The following is a 20,000-nucleotide window of genomic DNA, read 5'->3' on the forward strand; positions in this document are numbered from 1 at the left end:
GAGAGTGTGTTTTGAGTGTGTGTGACTGTGTGAGAGTGTGTGTGTGTGTGTCTGTGGTAAATGTGTGAGAGAGTGTGTGTGCGTGTGAGTGTGTGAGAGAGTGAGTGTGTGTGTGTGTGTGTGTGTGTGTGTGACTGTGGTACATGTGTGAGAGTGTGTGTGACTGTGTTAGAGTGTGTGTGTGTGTGTCTGTGGTAAATGTGTGAGAGAGTGTGTGTGTGTGTGTGTGAGTGTGTTTTGAGTGTGTGTGACTGTGAGAGTGTGTGTGTGACTGTGGTACATGTGTGAGAGTGTGTGTTTTAAGTGTGTGACTGTGTGAGAGTGTGTGTGACTGTGAGTGTGTGTGTGTGTGTGTGTGTGACTGATAAATGTGTGAGAGTGTGTGACTGTGTGTGTGTATGACTGTGGTAAATGTGTGAGTGTGTGTGTGCGTGTGAGTGTGTTTTAGTGTGTGTGACTGTGTGTGTGTGTGTGTGTGTGTGTGTGTATGACTGTGGTAAATGTGTGAGAGTGTGTGTGTGCGTGTGAGTGTGTGTGACTGTGTGAGAGTGTGCATGCGTGTGTCTGTGTGACTGTGGTAAATGTGTGAGAGTGTGTGTTTTGAGTGTGTGTGACTGTGAGAGTGTGTGTGTGTGTCTGTGGTAAATGTGTGAGAGTGTGTGTGTGTGAGAGAGTGTGTGTGTGTGACTGGTAAATGTGTGAGAGTGTATGTTTTGAGTGTGTGTGACTGTGTGTGTGTGTGTGTGTCTGTGGTAAATGTCTGAGAGTGTGTGTGTGCGTGTGAGTGTGTTTTGAGTGTGTGTGAGAGTGTGTGTGTCTGTGTGACTGTGGTAAATGTGTGAGAGTGTGTGTTTTGAGTGTGTGTGACTGTGTGAGAGTGTGTGTGTGCGTGTGAGTGTGTTTTGAGTGTGTGTGACTGTGTGAGAGTGTGTGTGTGTGTGACTGTGGTAAATGTGTGAGAGTGTGTGTGTGTGTGACTGTGGTAAATGTGTGAGAGTGTGTGTTTTGAGTGTGTGTGACTGTGTGAGAGTGTGTCTGTGGTAAATGTGTGAGAGTGTGTGTGCGTGTGTGTTTTGAGTGTGTGTGACTTCAATTGCATTCATATGGACTACTTTTATGTTTTTTGTCCTGGACACTGATGATTACAAACAATTATGTAATTATAGCAGCAAGAATAGAGTAAAAGAGTAAACAAAACAAAACAAAAAAAGCGAAAAATGACAGAATTTTAATTTTTTTGTCAATTATCCCTTTCATCTACTCCCCAACACTGAAGAAAGATGGACACGAGGGGCGATAACCCAATGCACCATGGGATATGGGCCATGTGCCGGTCAGAAATAGCAGTGATCGGGGTCGGTGTGTTTGCTGGTCTGACGAGCGGAGCAGATGTGTTTTATGTAACGAGTGGTTTTGAAATGTTCCGGCCGGAGAGACGCGATGCTGGAGTTCCCAAATATGGCCCATCATCCCCATCAAACCCAGCCGGCCGGTTCTGTTACTGTGACAGTCAGCTGTTCGCTCTCTTACCCAATCAGACGCTTCAGGGACAGGCCTCCGTGGCCACTGAGGGCGGCCTGACACACAACACACACATCACAGTCACAGTCAGAACAAATACTGTAAATACTGCACAATAAACTATCACAGAAGAATACTTCGCATTTAACAGCAGCGTGAAACAATGTTTGCAACACATTTTAACACACAGAGAGAGAGACGCAAACACTCACACACAGACAGACAGACAGACACACACACACACACACACACAGAGAGAAACAGACAGACAGACAGACACACACACACACACACAGAGAGAGAGACGCAAACACTCACACACAGACAGACAGACACACACACACACACAGACAGACAGACAGACAGACAGATACACACACACAGAGAAACAGACACACACAGAGAAACAGACACACCCACACCCACACCCACTCACAAACACACACTCACAAACACACACACACACAAACACACACACACACACACACACTCACTCACTCACAAACACTCACACTCACACACACACACACACTCACTCACAAACACTAACACACACACACACACATATACACGCACAAACAAATACACGCATACATGCACACACACGCACACACACACACACACACTCACTCACAAACACTCACACACACTCACTCACTCACACACACTCTCACAACCACACACTCTCACAACCACACACTCTCACAACCACACACTCACTCACTCACACACACTCTCACAACCACACACTCACAGAAACACACACACACACACACACACACACACACACACACACACACACTCACACACAAACACACTCACAACCACACACTCACAGAAACACACACACACACACACACACACACACACACACACACTCACTCACAAACACTCACACTCACACACACACTCACTCACAAACACTAACACACACACACTCACTCACTCACACACTCTCTCAACCACACACACACACACACACACACACACACACACACACTCACTCACTCACAAACACTCACACTCACACACACACTCACTCACAAACACTAACACACACACACTCACTCACTCACACACTCTCTCAACCACACACACACACACACACACACACACACACACATATACACGCACAAACAAATACACGCATACATGCACACACACGCACACACACACACACACACTCACTCACAAACACTCACACACACTCACTCACTCACTCACACACACTCTCACAACCACACACTCTCACAACCACACACTCACTCACTCACACACACTCTCACAACCACACACTCACAGAAACACACACACACACACACACACACACACTCACACACAAACACACTCACAACCACACACTCACAGAAACACACACACACACACACACACACACACACTCACACACTCACACACTCACTCACACACTCACTCACACACAAACACACTCACAAACACTCACTCACACAAACACACTCTCCCAAACACAAACACAAACTGTATATATAAATATATATTCTTGGAATAACTGGCAACATTGATGTGTTGAGAAATCAGACTATAGACGTGTATTAAACAAGATATAAAGCCTGAGGTATTCATGAAGCGTTTGCAGTTTAAATAACCTTTAAATGTAAGTGTGTTTGATACATCAGATCATGTTGTGTCTGCATGCCGATTTGCGCTCTATCCATCATAATTACTGGCCCATGTGAGAGAGAAATGAAGCAAGTTGAATGTCAGAGGTGCTCAGATGGTGTGTGTGTGTGTGTGTGTGTCATGCATCCAGGCTTTCTGAACTAATATTACCCATAATCTCGTGCACTGACATTTCTGGTTTCTGATGGCTCTCTTTTCAACATATATATATTTTTTCAATTTTAAGAAATGGCAAATAATGTGAAGATGCCTCATCAATACTGAAGTCTGAACTGCATAATAATGAGGTTTAGGTCATTCATTTAAATTCTAATAACTAATACATGCATATATTATTTGACAATGGAGCTCTGCAGTGTGTAATAAGATCATTTTAAGTATGTATAACTATATAATAGTTCTATATAATAATAAATAAGAGTGTTTAATGTTTGTGAAAGAAATCTGTTTAATAAAAAAAATACAGTAAAACAGTTAAATATTATTACACTTTAAAATAACTGTTTTCTACGGTATATATATTGTAAAATGTATTCCTGTGATCAAAGCATCATTACTCCAGTCTTCAGTGTCACATGATCCTTCAGAAATCATTCTAATATGATGATCTGATGCTCAAGAAACATTTATGATGATTATCAGTGTTGGAAACCATTTGTGCAAAAGAACAGCGTTTATTTGAAATAGAAACATTGTAACATTTTAAATGCCTTTACTGTCACTTTTGATCAGTTTCATGCATTCTTGATGATTTTTTTGTTTTGTTTAGAAAAGTTGGTTTATATGTGGTTGTAAAGAGTTTCACCTTTCTGATGTCTCGGTCGGTTGTTCAAGCCTGTGAAGGTAATTAAGAATTAATATGTTGATCACATTCTTAAGCCATGTACATACTGTAATGTTGTGGGACTGACAACTGCATTCAAATGCATGCATATATTCTTATTATTCACAGTTATGGATTATTAATCATCTATCAAGACAGTGTGTGTGTGTGTGCGTGTGTGTTTGTGTGCGTGTGTGTGTATATGTGCGTGTGTATATGTGAGTGTGTGTATGTGCGTGTGTGTATGTGCGCGTGTGTGTGTATGCATGTGTGTATGTGTGTGTGTATGTATGCGTGTGTGTGTGTATGCGTGTATGTGTGTGTGTATGCGTGTATGTGTGTGTGTGTGTGTGTGTGTGTGTGTGTGTGTATGTGTGTGTGTATGCGTGTGTATGCGTGTGTGTGTGTGTGTGTGTGTGTGTTATGGGTAAGAGGAACTGCCCTGCTGTGTCTTGTTTAACGTTTGAATAATGTAAAGTACACTCGAGATCCCATCCCACAAACCCTTGCAGTTTTACCTCTCTCTCTGCACTTTGATTCGTTCCTCTTCACATCTGCAGAAAGAAGAGAACACACACTCTGTTATCATCCTGTCACACACACAACAACACTGTGCATTTCAGAAACATGACACCTCCAGTGAAATCTATGACTGAGTGTGGATTTCATGGCACTCGAACTATTTTTACAGCATGTATAATATTCACAAGATGTAAATTACAGATATAGTGACGACTGATATTTATATGCATTTCATGAAAGTATTCTGATATACTCTTATTTACATTACATTATGATTTACATTACAAGCATCTTACTTTATGGCCATATAAATATGAGCAACTGCATCAAATTGCATATTTTTGCATATTTGGCCTCTAAATAAAATTAAGGTGTTTTAGTTTTTCCTTCTTGAGAATGAGCTCCATATTCGCTATATCATGATGCATCACATAATAAACACATATGAAACCTTTTTTCCAGATTTTTTTCCTAAAGGTTCAATAAACTGCTCCATTAAAAAAAAAAAAAAAAAGATTTTTCGGACTATTATTTCATATTTGCAAGGTTAATTAAAATGCAACGTAGTGAAGTAGTGTAGAAATTGAAATGTTCATTTATGCATATAATGCATAGTGTTTTTAACTAAACTCTATCCTCCCGTGGTGTGTTTTAGTTTGCGTGCACAAATGAAGTGAGTGTAAAAGAAAAGACGTGGAGATGTCTCCTCCTGCTGGTGTCGTTCACTCACTGCAACACACACTCGGGAATCTGCACATGCTCCATGGGAACAATCTGAGCCAGTTCCTCCAGACTCTGGACGTAACGGATCTTATCCAGGAACTTCACACTGGAGAGAGGTTAAAGCGCATTAAACACACATTCTGATTTCTGTTAGATGCGATTCATCCATTTGACAGCTCTAATATACACTACCAGTCAGAAGTTTTGGATCGGTAAGATTTTTTATGTTTTTGAAAAGAAGTCTTTTCTGCTCACCAAGGCTGCAATTATTTGATTAAAAGTGCAAAAAAAAAAACAGTAATAATGTGAAATATTATTACAATTTTAAATAACTGTTTTCTATGTGAATATATAGTAAAGTGTAATTTATTCCTGTGAATTTTCAGCATCATTACTCCAGTCTTCAGTGTCACATGATCCTTCAGAAATCATTCTAATATGATGATTTGATGCTCAAGAAAAATTTGATTATTATCAATGTCGAAAACAGGTTTTTTTTCATTTTTATTTCAGGATTCTTTGATGAACAGAAAGTTCAAAAGAACAGCATTTATCTGAAATAGAAAGCTTTTGTAATATTAAACACTGCCGTTCAAAAGTTTGGGGCCAGGAAGAATTTTATTTTTATTTTTTGGGGGACAAAATAAAAAAAAATAATACTTTTATTCATCAAGGATTAATTAAATTGATCAAAAGTTACAGTAAAGACATTTATAATATTACAAAAGGTTATATTTCAAGTAAATGCTGTTCTTTTGAACTTTCTATTCATTAAAGAATCCTGATATAAAAATGTAAAAAAACTGTTTTTGACATTGATAATAATCAGAAATGTTTCTTGAGCTTCAAATCATCATATTAGAATGATTTCTGAAGGATCATGTGACTCTGAAGACTGGAGTAATGATGCTGGAAATTCAGCTTTGATCACAGGAATAAATTACATTTTAAAATATATTAAAATAGAAATGATTAAGTTGTCATAATATTTAACAATATTACTGTTTTTTGTTTGTTTTTTTAATCAAATAAATGCAGCCTTGGTGAGCAGAAAAGACTTCTTCCAATAACATAAAAAAACGTTCCTCAAAACGTTTGACTCATAGTGTACATGCACAGACACAGAGTGATTATGATTATTAGATGTTTGATGTTTTCTTGCCTGATAAAGGGACGTGAGATGGCCAGAACTGTACGGATGAACCAGGAGGGATGCGCAATGATCAGACATTTGAGATTCTTCCTTAACCTGGATGTTAAAGGAATAAAGAAGCAGAAAATTATGACACTAAAAGACGAAGTGTGAACTCCCTTCCTCACCTTTTTCAAGGGTTATTCATAATATCTAATAAAATGTGACCCTGGACCACAAAACCAGTCACATGGGTCAATTTTCTTAAATTGAGATTTATACATCATCTGAAAGCTGAATAAATAATCTTTCCATTGATGTATGGTTTGTTAGGATATGACAATATTTGGCCGAGATACAACTATTGAAAATCTGGAATCTGAGGATGCAAAAAAATCAAAACATTGAGAAAATCTCCTTTAAAGTTGTGCATTTATGTTCGCGATTGTGCTGCATTCACTCACATAAATACATGTTTTATATATTTACGGTACAAAATTTACAAAATATCTTCTTAATATCCTAATGATTTTTGGCATAAAAGAAAAATCGATAATTTTGACCCATATAATGTATTGTTGGCTATTGCCACAGATATACCCGTGCGACATGTGACTGGTGACGTGATCCAGGGTCACATATTCATAAGTCAAGTCAAGTCAAATCACCTTTATTTATATAGCGCTTTTAACAATATATGCAGTTTCAAAGCAGCTTTACAGTGATAATATGAAATTAAAGTCACAGAGATTGTTTTGGCTTTACAGCAGCTCTAGGATAAAGTTATTGTCCAGATAAAGTGAGTTTTGATTGATTCACTTCCATTGCGAAGATCATTAGTTATTAACTTAGGAGCCGCTAATTAACACGACACCGTTTTAACTGAAAACAGAAAACTTTTAATGTGTTCATTATACGGGTTCTCAACAATATTCCATCAGCTTTGTCTCAGGTTGTCAGTGTGATTCATCTGATCAATACACATTACGCACAGTAACAATCTCTGTTACTTTAATCTCCTATTATCAATGTAAAGGCGCTTTGGAACCTGAATCTACATTGTTAAAAGCGCTGTATAAATGAAGATGACTGATCTGAGTACCGTCTCTCGATCATCTGGTAGCATCTCTTGAGCCAGCTGATGCCCGGCATCCTCCGGCGCGGCGTGGCTCCGTTCAGATAGATGATCATGTAGTCTTCAGCCACCAGCAGCTCCAGACTACTGATCACGTACCTGCAGATCATCACACACAGCGCTCAGAGGAAACGCCAGAAAATATGCATATTCCACGTGCAAACCTATGAAATGCCTCCATTTAGAAATTTTAGGGGAAATAAATGAAGTAATTGAATATGCCACTTTAGGGCTTAAACATTCGAACAGTTTGAATGTATGTAGAAGATATATGTATACATACAGTGTGTGGTTACACTTTATTTTAAGGTGTCATTGTTACAGTGTAATTATATATTTAAGTACTGAGTGATATTAAGTAACTACATGTACTTACTATAGGGTTAGGGTAGGATTAGGGTTTGGTTGAGGGTTAGTTGCATGTAATTATGCATAATTTACTGTTATTACTATGGTAAGTACATGTAACATATGCAACAAGGACACTGTAAAATAAAGTGTTACCCAGTATGTGTGTGTGTGTGTGTTAGTTTATGTGATTTATGAGGACAGAAATTGAGTCCTCGTATTTAAAAACATATTAAACAGTGTTTTGTTTAGGAGTAGGGTTAGTGTGTGCGTGTGTGTGTGATGGGTAGGTTTAGGGGTTAGGTTAGTATGTGTGTGTGTGTGTGTGTGTGTGTGATGGGTAGGTTTAGGGGTCGGGTTAGTGTGTGTGTGTGTGTGATGGGTAGGTTTAGGGGTCGGGTTAGTGTGTGTGTGTGTGTGTGTGAGTGTGTGTGTGTGTGTGTGTGTGTGTGTGTGATGGGTAGGTTTAGGGGTCGGGTTAGTGTGTGTGTGTATGTATGTGTGTGTGTTTGTGTGTGTGTGATGAGTAGGTTTAGGGGTAGGGTTAGTGTGTGTGTGTGTGTATGATGGGTAGGTTTAGGGGTCGGGTTAGTGTGTGTGTGTGTGTGTGATGGGTAGATTTAGGGGTCGGGTTAGTGTGTGTGTGTATGTGTATGTGTGTGTGTGTGTGTGTGTGTGTGTGTGTGTGATGAGTAGGTTTAGGGTTAGGGTTAGTGTGTCTGTGTGTGATGGGTAGGTTTAGGGGTCGGGTTAGTGTGTGTGTGTGTGTGTGTGTATGATGGGTAGGTTTAGGGGTCGGGTTAGTGTGTGTGTGTGTGTGTGTGTGTGTGTGATGGGTCGGTTTAGGGGTCGGGTTAGTGTGTGTGTGTGTGTGTGAGTGTGTGTGTGTGTGTGTGTGTGTGTGATGGGTAGGTTTAGGGGTCGGGTTAGTGTGTGTGTGTGAGTGTGTATGTGTGTGTGTGTGTGTGTGATGGGTAGGTTTAGGGGTTGGGTTAGTGTGTGTGTATGTGTGTGTGTGATGAGTAGGTTTAGGGGTATGGTTAGTGTGTCTGTGTGTGTGTGATGGGTAGGTTTAGGGGTCGGGTTTGTGTGTGTGTGTGTGTGTGTGTGTGTGTGTGTGTGTGTGTGTATGATGGGTAGGTTTAGGGGTCGGGTTAGTGTGTGTGTGTGTGTGTGATGGGTAGGTTTAGGGGTCGGGTTAGTGTGTGTGTGTGTGTGTGTGTGTGTGTGTGTGTGTGCGTGCGTGTGAGTGATGGGTCGGTTTAGGGGTCGGGTTAGTGTGTGTGTGTGTGTGTGTGTGTGTGATGGGTGGGTTTTATGGGTCGGTTTAGGGGTCGGGTTAGTGTGATGGGTCGGTTTAGGGGTCGGGTTAGTGTGTGTGTGTGTGTGTGTGTGATGAGTAGGTTTAGGGGTAGGGTTAGTGTGTGTGTGTGTGTGTGTGTATGTGTGTGTGTGTTTGTGATGGGTAGGTTTAGGGGTCGGGTTAGTGTGTGTGTGTGTGTGTGTGTGTGTGTGTGTGAGAGAACATAAAGTTTGTACAGTAATAAAAACGATTACGCCTGGAATGGAATGTCCTCAAAAGAGCGAGTGTGTGTTTCTGAAACATGTTGTGTGTATGAAATATTTTTCACTAGAAAGTATATGAATTTAAAACAGTATGTACAGCAGTTATATGAATTTAACAGTATATTTGTATTCTACTTCCTTTCATTCAAATTTAATTCTGCACCTTCTTGCTAACTTGTTTCAAATTCAGTAATTAAAAAGGCATCCCAGTTCTGAAAGCTACACAACCCTGTTTATGACAAAAATTCTTTCCATAAACCCAACAGTTAGTCAGTGTTTATCTGATTGTAAATGCACAGTCTACTCTATTTGCTATGAACATGAGTTGGCCTGACTGAAGTGTGTGTGTGTCTTACAGAAAGAGGTTCTCCATGATGTAGTTGTAGTCGGCACAGCCGCTGTCGGGCAGGTAACAGGCAGCGAAGACGATGATAGCGTTCAGTCCTTCACCGTAATAACCTGTGGGACACAAGAGTGATGTTGGAGTAATGGTAGTCAAGGGTTAATAGTTTGTGTAAAACGGCCTTGCAAAAAAAGTCAGTATAATAAAACAGGTCAAACATTTCATCTCAAGTTATTTATAGTTATTGGCTCACTACATTTTTAACAAGTCACCCTGCAGTTTTTAGTAAATTAAAATTATTCATATTATTATTATTTTATAGTCATATTGATATATAAGCACAACATTTTTGGCTAAATTGTGCAGCCCTACAAACAAGCACAACAAAAGAATGTGTATGTGTGTGTGTGAGAGTGAGAGTACCAATAACAGTGTGTGTGTGTGTGTGTGTGCCAATAACCCATTATATGACATTAATTGACACCATTATATGAGAACTGATCTGAGCTGGACGATGGTTTTCTCCAGAGCGACTTTATATATAAATGAACTAAATTAATAACTTTTTTACAACAAAAATGAACCATCACTGAACTTACTAAAGCTGGACTATAACACTATTATCTTCTAGATCTGCTGTACAGCAGAAACAAACTGTGTTGCATTATTTTCCTGTTATCTCTGTAAAGCTGCTTTGAAACACTCTGTATTGTAAAAAGCGCTGTATAAATAAAGCTGACTTGACTTAAACACCACTATTAATCATCTTAAACAGTGTAGTTTTACCCGATATATTCATATATGAATGTGATTATCAGGAAGACTGACCTCCATGTGTGACGACGCGCAGGTACGGCCGGATCACCTGCATGTCGATCCTGTTCTCCTGATCGCCGATGATCACCGTCCTCCACAGACGCCCCGTCCCGTCCCCGTCCCCAGAACCAGGACCCTTCGCGCTCGCCACGGGTGTGTCATCTGACAAAAAACAAGAGATGTATCAAATCAATATTATGACAATTTAAAATAACTGTTTTCTATGTGAATATATGTTAAAATGTAATTTATTCCTGTGAATTTTCAGCATCATTACTCCAGTCTTCAGTGTCACATGATCCTTCAGAAATCATTCTAATATGATGATTTGATGCTCAAGAAACATTCATTATTATTATCAATGTTGAAAACAGTTGTGTACAATATTTTTTCAGGATTCTTTGATGAACAGAAAGTCCAAAAGAACAGCATTTATTTGAAATATGATCTTTTATAACATTATAAATGTCTTTACTGTAACTTTTAATCAATTGAATTCATCCTTGATGAATAAAAGTATTGATTTATTTTATTTCTTTCCCCCAAAAAATTAAAATAAATATTCTTCCTGACCCCAAACTTTTGTAAGGTAGTGTATAATATTACAACAGCTTTCTATTTTAGATAAATGCTGTTCTTTTGAACTTTCTATTCATCAAAGAATCCTGAAATAAAAATGTAAAAAACTGTTTTCAACATTTTGATACTAATCATAACTGTTTCTTGAGCATCAAATCATCTTTCTGAAGGATCATGTGACACTGAAGACTGGAGTAATGATCCTTTGATCACTGGAATAAGTTACATTTTACTGTATTCAACATTGATAATAATGAGAAGTGTTTCTTCTTCCAATGACATGAAAAGTGCAACATCTGAGCAATGATTTGCATGTGATTAGTCAAACTGACTGACCTTCCCATTCCAGCTCGGTGCCGTTGTTGACGGAGCCGAGAGAGTCGTCATCCGGCGTGTCCATGTCGTCCACGTTTATGTCCAGGTCGTCTGGTGTTTCCAGAAAGTCATCAGAAAGAAGTGAACCTTCACTTTTGTCCAGCGACAGGTTAATATCCGGAGCGATTAGCGTGCGACGCTTTTGCCGGACAGAATCCACATGATCCGCCGTCAGAGCGCCATGAAGAGCTGAGGGAAATAAACATTATATAAAGCACTCAGACACCAACATTTTTCATTTCTTGTACTATTTCTTATGTACAGTATTCATTACTTCAATGCGCTCATTGTTTCTACCTTGAAATATTACATTGTTTAGATGCATTTTTTTTTGTGCATAAATTATTGAATTGTTTAATGCATTTTTAGCTAACTGTGAATTGTATATGTACATTTCTGATATACATAACTTACCTCTGATAACAGATCAGTCTAAATTGTAATATGCATTTTCTGTAAAGCTGCTTTGAAACGATGTGTATTGTGAAAAGCGCTATACAAATAAATGTGAATTGAAATTGAATGTGCAGTTTAGGATTTGTTTTATATGGCTAAATATGCTGTACTTGTTTTATATGGCTAAATATGCTGTACTTGTTTTATATGGCTAAATATGCCTAAAATGATGCCTATTTGGGTTAAGTTGCAATTTTTGTTCTTATTTTGTAAATAAAAACAAAGGAAAAACAGCCCAAGAACACAGTTTATCTTTTAATTTGACCTGGTCTCTTCTTAATCTAATAAATTCTAGATTATCTTTCTCAAGTACAGCTTTTTCATATGCAGTGTTTTCATAAACATTTCAATATAATTTCCACAGTGACGGATCAGATGCACTGAGATGCATTTAGAGAACTTACAAGTGTTGTCAGTGAGTCCATCTAAATCTCCATCTTCAGGAAGAGGCCTGTAAATAAACCCAGAGACATTATAAAGATGACCTCAACACCAATAGAAGTAAATTATGCATAATTACAAGTAACTAACCCTAACCCAAACCCTAACTCTATAGTAAGTACATAGTTAATTAATAATACTCAATCCTTAAGTAAGTACAATGTAACTGTCACTTTAAAATAAACCGAAAAGTGCATTATAAATAAAATGTATTTTTTATTATTATTATTATTAAGGTCGGTGGTGACAAGTCAACTAAAAACTGTCATGTATCCTCAATTCTCTGACAAATATATCAATTTGAACACAGTTGAACAAAAACAACAACCTCAAGTTTGAACAACAACTGAACATAATCATTATTTAAAATCCCCCTGTAGTCAATTTTATCTCTCAAAACTCATCTTTAATCACCAAAATGACACATTTAAATGTTTTATCCTTGAAATAAAAATTCTTCATGTCTTAAAATATCTTGAATGTAACTCGACACCCTTGCCTCATTTAGTATACGTGGTTCTATGAATATGCTAATGAGCCCCGCCTCCACTCACTCACTCAGCTCAGAGATCCACTCATGAACTTGCTGAAGTAAAAGCTGCTCAATGTTGTTTTCAAAAACGGTAATTAATATGATTAGCCTTTTCCTTGACTATGTTATTAAACAGCTAATAATGTGTTGCTAAACCATGTTCCCGTTTGCAGAGTCAGACTGCTGACCGGGTGACCACCCGTCCCGCTTTGCGTTTTTTATTGTACTTTTTATTTTTATTGTACATTTTCGCATTTTTGTATTGAGAAAATGTCCTGCATTTTCATCAGTCTATTGGTTTTTAATTATCATATTAAGAAAACATGCATGCGTTCTTTTGCCTTTTTACGAAAGCATTTTATTTATTCTTTTTGCGGCGTAGTTTTTCACCTATATTTAACAGCACTTTGAAGTACAAATACAACATCCGTTTTTTTTTTTTATCCTATCCAATGGTTGAAAAGAAAGGAGCAAACACGGTCACTAGTAGGTTGTGACGGCTGTCAATCAAAATGTGGACTGATGATTCGTTCCATGTGTTCCCTGTCAGAAACAAATGGATAATTCGGTCAATTAAAATTTTAATTTAACAGAATTTATCAACTTGCTGCCTGATGTGGTTGTTTTAATTCACATCCTTTCTAAAAAAAAAAAGAACATTTTTGGTTTAATATATTCTTAATATATAAGACTGACAATGATCTAATTTCATGTTGTTTTATATTTTATTTGTTCATTGTTTATTTTGTTGGATTTTAGTTGGACTTGGTCAGAACTGTTTCAAATATAGTGATCTGCACGATTCCTTTGGGCTCAGTGATGTTGAATTTAAATGACGTAAAATAAAGACATGTTATGTTACATTGTGATGTAATGGTGTTTTCTGGAAGGGATTAAAGAACAAATAACTTTTATAAGCTGAAAGGCAGGATACAAATGTTTAGACATGCTAAAGACTGCCGGCACCGGCACGGCATGATCTGATTGGTTAGGTAGTTTGTGACGTCAGAAACACCAGCGATTTCAAAGCGTGTTTTTGAGACTGTCTTTGGTTCACTGCAGTTTTAAGGAGAAAATACTCAGAAATGGTGTCGACTTATGAATTTACACATGGTTTGTCTTAAAGCATATTAAAAACACCACATAGACACATAAACAACATTAAACGCTCAGGGGGACTTTAAAGTTGATTTCAGCTCACACAAAGATCACTTTTAAACCACACACATATATAATGCAGAATGCACATCTGTGTCAAGCCATGAACAATAGCGGTTTCTAAACATTGTGTTTCATCTGTAAAGGCAACATTTATCCAGTCACTCTCTGACGTGTTTGTGCATGCCGGAGTGGAACGGATGGTAGTCTAGCTGACAAACTACATCCAACACCAGCTCTCTGAGAAAAGCCACACGGTGTGTAATTACCCAGCAGTCAGTGCAGTGTCAGGAGACGTGCGGTTTAATAAAAGAGTGCAGCGGAAGAAATAATGAGGTATTGTAGTTCTAGACTAAATCTGAGCTTGCATTTACTCAACTCGCTTGCACAAAAACATTCAGTATTCCTCAAAATGTATAAAAACAGTGAAATTAGGCAAACCTGCAAATGTTAAATTATACAAATGGACTTTATGAATTTACTCTCACTTTATTAACCAATGTCTTTGCTGCTGAGATTCGATGATACAACTCAATCACACAAATAAGCAAAAATGACTTTTTTTGACATCGACAAAAATCTTTTTTTGACAAAAATGACATTGACATTGACATCGACATGGCTCTACCAACAGTAGTACATGAAACAATCAGTACTCGACAAAGACGGCAAACATGAGGGCTTAAATACACAGACTTTTACAAGTAATTACAAGACAAGGAACACCTGTGAACAATGATCACACGATTAACCAATGACAACATGACAGAACAGACAAGGGAACACATGGCAGGATCACATGACTAGAACAGGGGATCACATGACAGACAAGAACCAGGAACAAGAAACAAAACGTGACACTAACGTGATTGAACGACCAATTTGCGACAGTACGGTTTCGGGAAACAGTCGTGACTAGCTAGTTGGTTTCTTCAATGATAAATCGTACTATGGTAGTTAAGCAGCGAGTTACGGCATTGTACGGGAAACACACCCCTGGATAGAAGCACAGCTGAAAGGTTTGTTTGAGCTGCGCCATCTACTGTACAGATGTGAATCTGCATTTCCTTCAGCCAGAGGCTTATTCATATGTGACCCTACATCACAAAACCAGTCACATGTCGCATTTGTGGCAATAACCAACAATACATTATATGGGTCAAAATTATCCATTTTTCTTTTATGCCAAAAATCATAAGGATATTAAGTAAATATCATGTTCCATGAAGATATTTTGTAAATTTCCTACCGTAAATATATAAAACATTTATTTTTGTGAGTGAATGCAGCACAATCGCGAACATAAATGCACAACTTTAAAGGAGATTTTCTCAATGTTTCGATTTTTTTGCATCCTCAGATTCCAGATGTTCAATAGTTGTATCTCGGCCAAATATTGTCCTATCCTAACAAACTGTACATCAATGGACAGCTTATTTATTCAGCTTTCAGATGATGTATAAATCTCAATTTCAAAAAATTTACCCATGTGACTGTGGTCCAGGGTCACATTTTTGCTATTAAAAACAAGCAAGCGAGCCAAGTCCAGGTGAGAAAATACATGCAATTTCTGTATGTAAATTGTTTGGTGGCAATTTCTGTAAGTAAATTGTTTGGTGGCAAAGGTTTCCATGGGACAAGACAAGAATGTTTTAGAAAAATTTTGTGAACTACCAAGACCCCTTCAAAAATCATCTACATTTTATCAACTCAGTTTAAGGATTGGTGATAAGAACTGTGAAAACTTGAGATTGATTTGGCAAAGAGACATTAATAGTGACATAGAACATCTGGAACAGAGTTCTGTCCTACAGTGGAAGGTACATAAGGGAAGCAAGAGGTAAATTTATCCAGTATAAGGTATTACATAGGTATTATTATACGCCAGTTCGACTTTTTAGAATGGGTTGTTTGAATGATAATAAATGCTGGAAATGGCACTATATTCATGTTCTTTGGCACTGTTCTAAGATTCAACCTTTTTGGGAAATTGTGTTGAAATATCTTGGAGAATGTTTGGGATTTGATCTTCCATTTTCATCAAGGATTTGCCTTTTAGGAGATAAATCTGAGATTCCTCAGATTAAAAATAATGAGTTTTCCCTTGTTACTGTGGGTGTAATTACGGCAATACGATTGATACTTCGATTTTGGAAAGATATTCAATGTCCTTCATTAAAAATGTGGATTGAATTTATGATTGAGAATATATGAAAGAATGTTAGATAAGGTGAACGGAAATCAAATAGATGTTGAGATGTGGGAGAACTTTATTCAGATGGTTGCCTCGAAGGATGACTGATACTGGACACATGATTGAGTTGAGACTTTTCTACACTGTTGTGAATTGAAATGTAAATTCTATAATTAGTATTATTATTTTGTTTGTTTGTTTTGTATAAAGTTTTTTTTTTTTAATTTTTTAAATTTATTTATTTAGTTTTATTTTATTTTTATTATTATTATTACTTGTTTTGGTATGCTTTGTTATGTATTAAGAAAACCAATAAAAACTTCATTTATAAAAAAGAACTAGGGAGTAACGTGATATTGTAACGCATTACTTATAAAAGTAACTTTCCCAAACACTGATTATCACAAAGTAAGTTTTAAAGTGTGACACTAATAAAAAAGTACTATCCTTTGCACATGCTCCATATAGGATATTATTGTTGCCTTAATACACCTAAATATGGAACATGAATATGGTAATCTTTCAGTACACTGAAAGCAAAAGTAACTGAAAGCAGTTGTTATTTTAAGTATTTTAACTGATCTGAGCCTTAAAGTAACCTTTTTTTTTACAGAGGTGTAAAGAGTACCTGAAAACTTTCCCTTACAGCAAAAATGACTCCATTAAAAATTACAAGTCACTAATTCCAATACGACTTGAGGAAAGGTTATAGGTTTTAGGTCTATTTAATCAGAAAATTGTGAGTAAAAGCTTGTAATGTAAAATTATCAATAAAAGCTAAAACATAATAAGGTTCTTCAGAAAAAAAAAAGTTATTTGCAGTACATTATCTTTTAATAACAACCTCAAAAGGTTTTATAAGATAATGTGCACACTCTCACAATCAATTATTCACCACCCTCAGTCTTTTACTACCCTCGTTGTCATGGCAACACTGATGACCTCACATTTGCCCATAAATGGTAATGCATTATGATGTAAGGGGGCGTGTCTGTGCTCTTTATGTCATCATGCACTGTATAATGACCCACATACACACCTGAACAGCTGATTATGCCATAATTCACCTTCATTTCTCCTTGAAGTGCAGATAACATGCCCTCAGCTCCACATACATTATTGATCAGAAATCAAAGATGTCTGCATTGGGTGAATATCAGTGATGCATAACAAGCCCCACGGGAACCATACACGTACATAGGTTTACATTATATTAGCAACTTCTGACTGCTCTGATAATACATGCCTCTAATGGGGCATGTAGTAAAAATCATTATAAATATGATCAATATTTAGATCAATAGCAGTACCGTTATTATACCGCAAATATTGAATTATAAGAGAATACATACAGAAAGGGCTTGTTCAAATTCGCTTACAAATCGAACTAGTCACTGGATGTGTTCAGAATGCTAGAAGATTGTATAGCATATAGCCTATACATGACACTATAAACATATTTTTGCAACATTTTTTGGAGTATGTTTCAGGAATTTAAAAAAAAAAAGTCTTTCTACTTCAAAATTTCATGTTTCATTCATTGTGTTGCTGCAATCCATTAACTTAAGCTCTTATTTATGTCAAAATCTATGCAAAAAAGCTGTAATTTCAAACTCACGAGGTGTAAAGAGTACCTGAAAACCACACTTGAGTAAAAGTACAGACACCTTACAGCGAAAATGACAAGTTACAAGTCACCAATTTCAATACGACTTGAGTAAAAGTCTTTGGGCCCTATTTTAACGATCTGAAACGCAAGTATCAACCGCGAAACGCAAGTAACTTTGTGGGCGGATCTCGACGCAAATCTAAAATGGGTTGGTCTGAAGGAGCTTCATTACTCATAGGTGTGGTTTGGGTGTAACGTGAAATAAACCAATCAGAGCGTCATCTCACATTGCCTTTAAGAGCAGGCGCGCTTGTTCCATGGCGGATTACTATTATAACGGCGGATTTGCCAGGAGCGGTTCACAGCCGAGGAGACCGACGTTCTCGTCAGGGCCGTAAAACACAGAGAAGTGACATTGGGGATGGAGAAACACACCCAAATTAGCTTCGGTTAAACAGGCGTATGATAATTTGGGTAAATGTGTAAGCTAGATTTATGCCTATTTTTTCACATCTTCATGGACACAACAATGATTTCCCTCGTGTGGTAATATTTTTCCTTGTAATAATGTATGATTTGCAAAAATGAAAACTGCTGCGTCTGTGTAGATGAGAGAAGCAAAGTGTATGCGCGTTGTGCACACGCTACATTATGACCAAGCATGCGCCCTTAAAACAGCATCTGAATAACATGAGCAACGCGCCGCTGACTTTAGACTAGGTTTCTCCTGGTCAGTGGCGGAATTGTTTTCTGAAACTGCAAAATAGCACCAGGGAACGTTTGCGCCGGAACACGCCTCCTCTTTTCACTGAACCGCCCCGGGAGCGCAAGTTCATTCCCTAATTTACTGACGTGTGTCTGTGGAGGGAAAAGTCTGCTGTGCGTCGGGTGCAAAATAGGAATGACACATGTGTCGGTGTACAAAGTCAATTGCGCTGGGTGCAAGATAGGGCCCAGAGTATCTATCTATTTTTTAACAGTACTTAAGTATTTTACTCATACTGAACGTAGGCTCAAAGATGCATGAGATACATGCCAGTGAAAATAAGAAACAGTTGATTTGTGAGGAAAGCGATCACGTTTATTTTCTAAAATTAAAATAAAACTGAATACCTCGATATTGCAATAAATCAAGGTCGACACAACAGCCTCTTAAACATCTCCAAACACTCAAGTCTCAGTTCAGCTCAAGTGCTCAAAAAGGACATAAGTTAACCAATATCCTTCAAAAAAAGTCTCTTCAATATAACGGATAAATAAAATAATGTTAAAGGGATATTTCACCGCTGGAAAGATGAATATGTATTTAAATTGGGTCATTTATGTTGTAGAAATGTGAAATTATTTTAGAAGTTGGTGCCTTCTAGACTGAGAAAAGCCAGAAAATGTATTTTTGGCTCATGTGGATGAAAGACTACAACTCCCAGAATGCACTTGCTTCGCTGCCCTACGAGGACACTCCCAAGCCACGCCTACCGGTTACAGAGGGTAGTATCGGGAGAAATGATACAGCTAGGCTACTAGTCGACTGGAAACTGAAAAGACGGCGTTTTATCGTGAGATCCCCCTATGGGCGGGTTGAACACATGCGGGACGAGCTCCTCCTACTGGCTGGAGTCTCTCGCCTCTGGACAAAAGAGCCTCTGATGATGATAAATGACGATTTTTGTGTCATCTGAGGTTTTTTTCCAGACACACAATACAGAAATCTCTCGTCTCAGGGGGACATGAGGGAGGGAAGCACAGCCACTCCAAAACACTACCGGGTTTCTACTGATACAAAGCTTAATGTTAATCGGTGAAGAATCCCTTTAAGTAAAATGATTGAGCAACCCGCTAATGCACTCGCATTCGTGTAAAGCAGCCTTTTTGACAATTTTGGGTGAGTAAGGGTAAAACGCACAAGTTATAGTCCCTTCAATGCCCTTAGATGACGATATCACTTCTTTATAGCAGCAATAAACTGCTGCAGAAAAAGATAAGTGCCATGCTAAATGCAACGAGTAATTGCATTATTCTTCACAAATGTGACCCTGGACCACAAAACCAGTCAACATGGGTACATTTT

The 20,000-nt window shown here is 37.8% G+C and overlaps 1 protein-coding gene across 2 annotated transcripts in view; it reads right to left on the reverse strand.

Annotated features, from left to right (window-relative positions):
* atcayb (ATCAY kinesin light chain interacting caytaxin b) overlaps nt 1–20,000 on the reverse strand; it is a 31,006-nt gene that overhangs the window by 6,271 nt on the left and 4,735 nt on the right. For both annotated transcript variants that reach the window (XR_014607176.1, XM_084120424.1), the window contains exons 3-12: nt 12,403–12,449; nt 11,504–11,731; nt 10,601–10,750; nt 9,786–9,888; nt 7,483–7,614; nt 6,411–6,497; nt 5,256–5,354; nt 4,522–4,557; nt 3,986–4,015; nt 1,531–1,577 (exon numbers count right to left, since the gene is read on the reverse strand). Coding sequence is in view for 1 of the 2 variants with exons in the window: in XM_084120424.1 (XP_083976550.1) it covers nt 1,544–1,577; nt 3,986–4,015; nt 4,522–4,557; nt 5,256–5,354; nt 6,411–6,497; nt 7,483–7,614; nt 9,786–9,888; nt 10,601–10,750; nt 11,504–11,731; nt 12,403–12,449 (946 nt within the window). In the remaining variant the exon portion in view is untranslated. The remainder of the gene's footprint in view (nt 1–1,530; nt 1,578–3,985; nt 4,016–4,521; nt 4,558–5,255; nt 5,355–6,410; nt 6,498–7,482; nt 7,615–9,785; nt 9,889–10,600; nt 10,751–11,503; nt 11,732–12,402; nt 12,450–20,000) is intronic.

This window comes from Abramis brama (genome assembly GCF_963993115.1).
Source record: "Abramis brama genome assembly, chromosome: 7".
NCBI lineage: Eukaryota > Metazoa > Chordata > Actinopteri > Cypriniformes > Leuciscidae > Abramis > Abramis brama.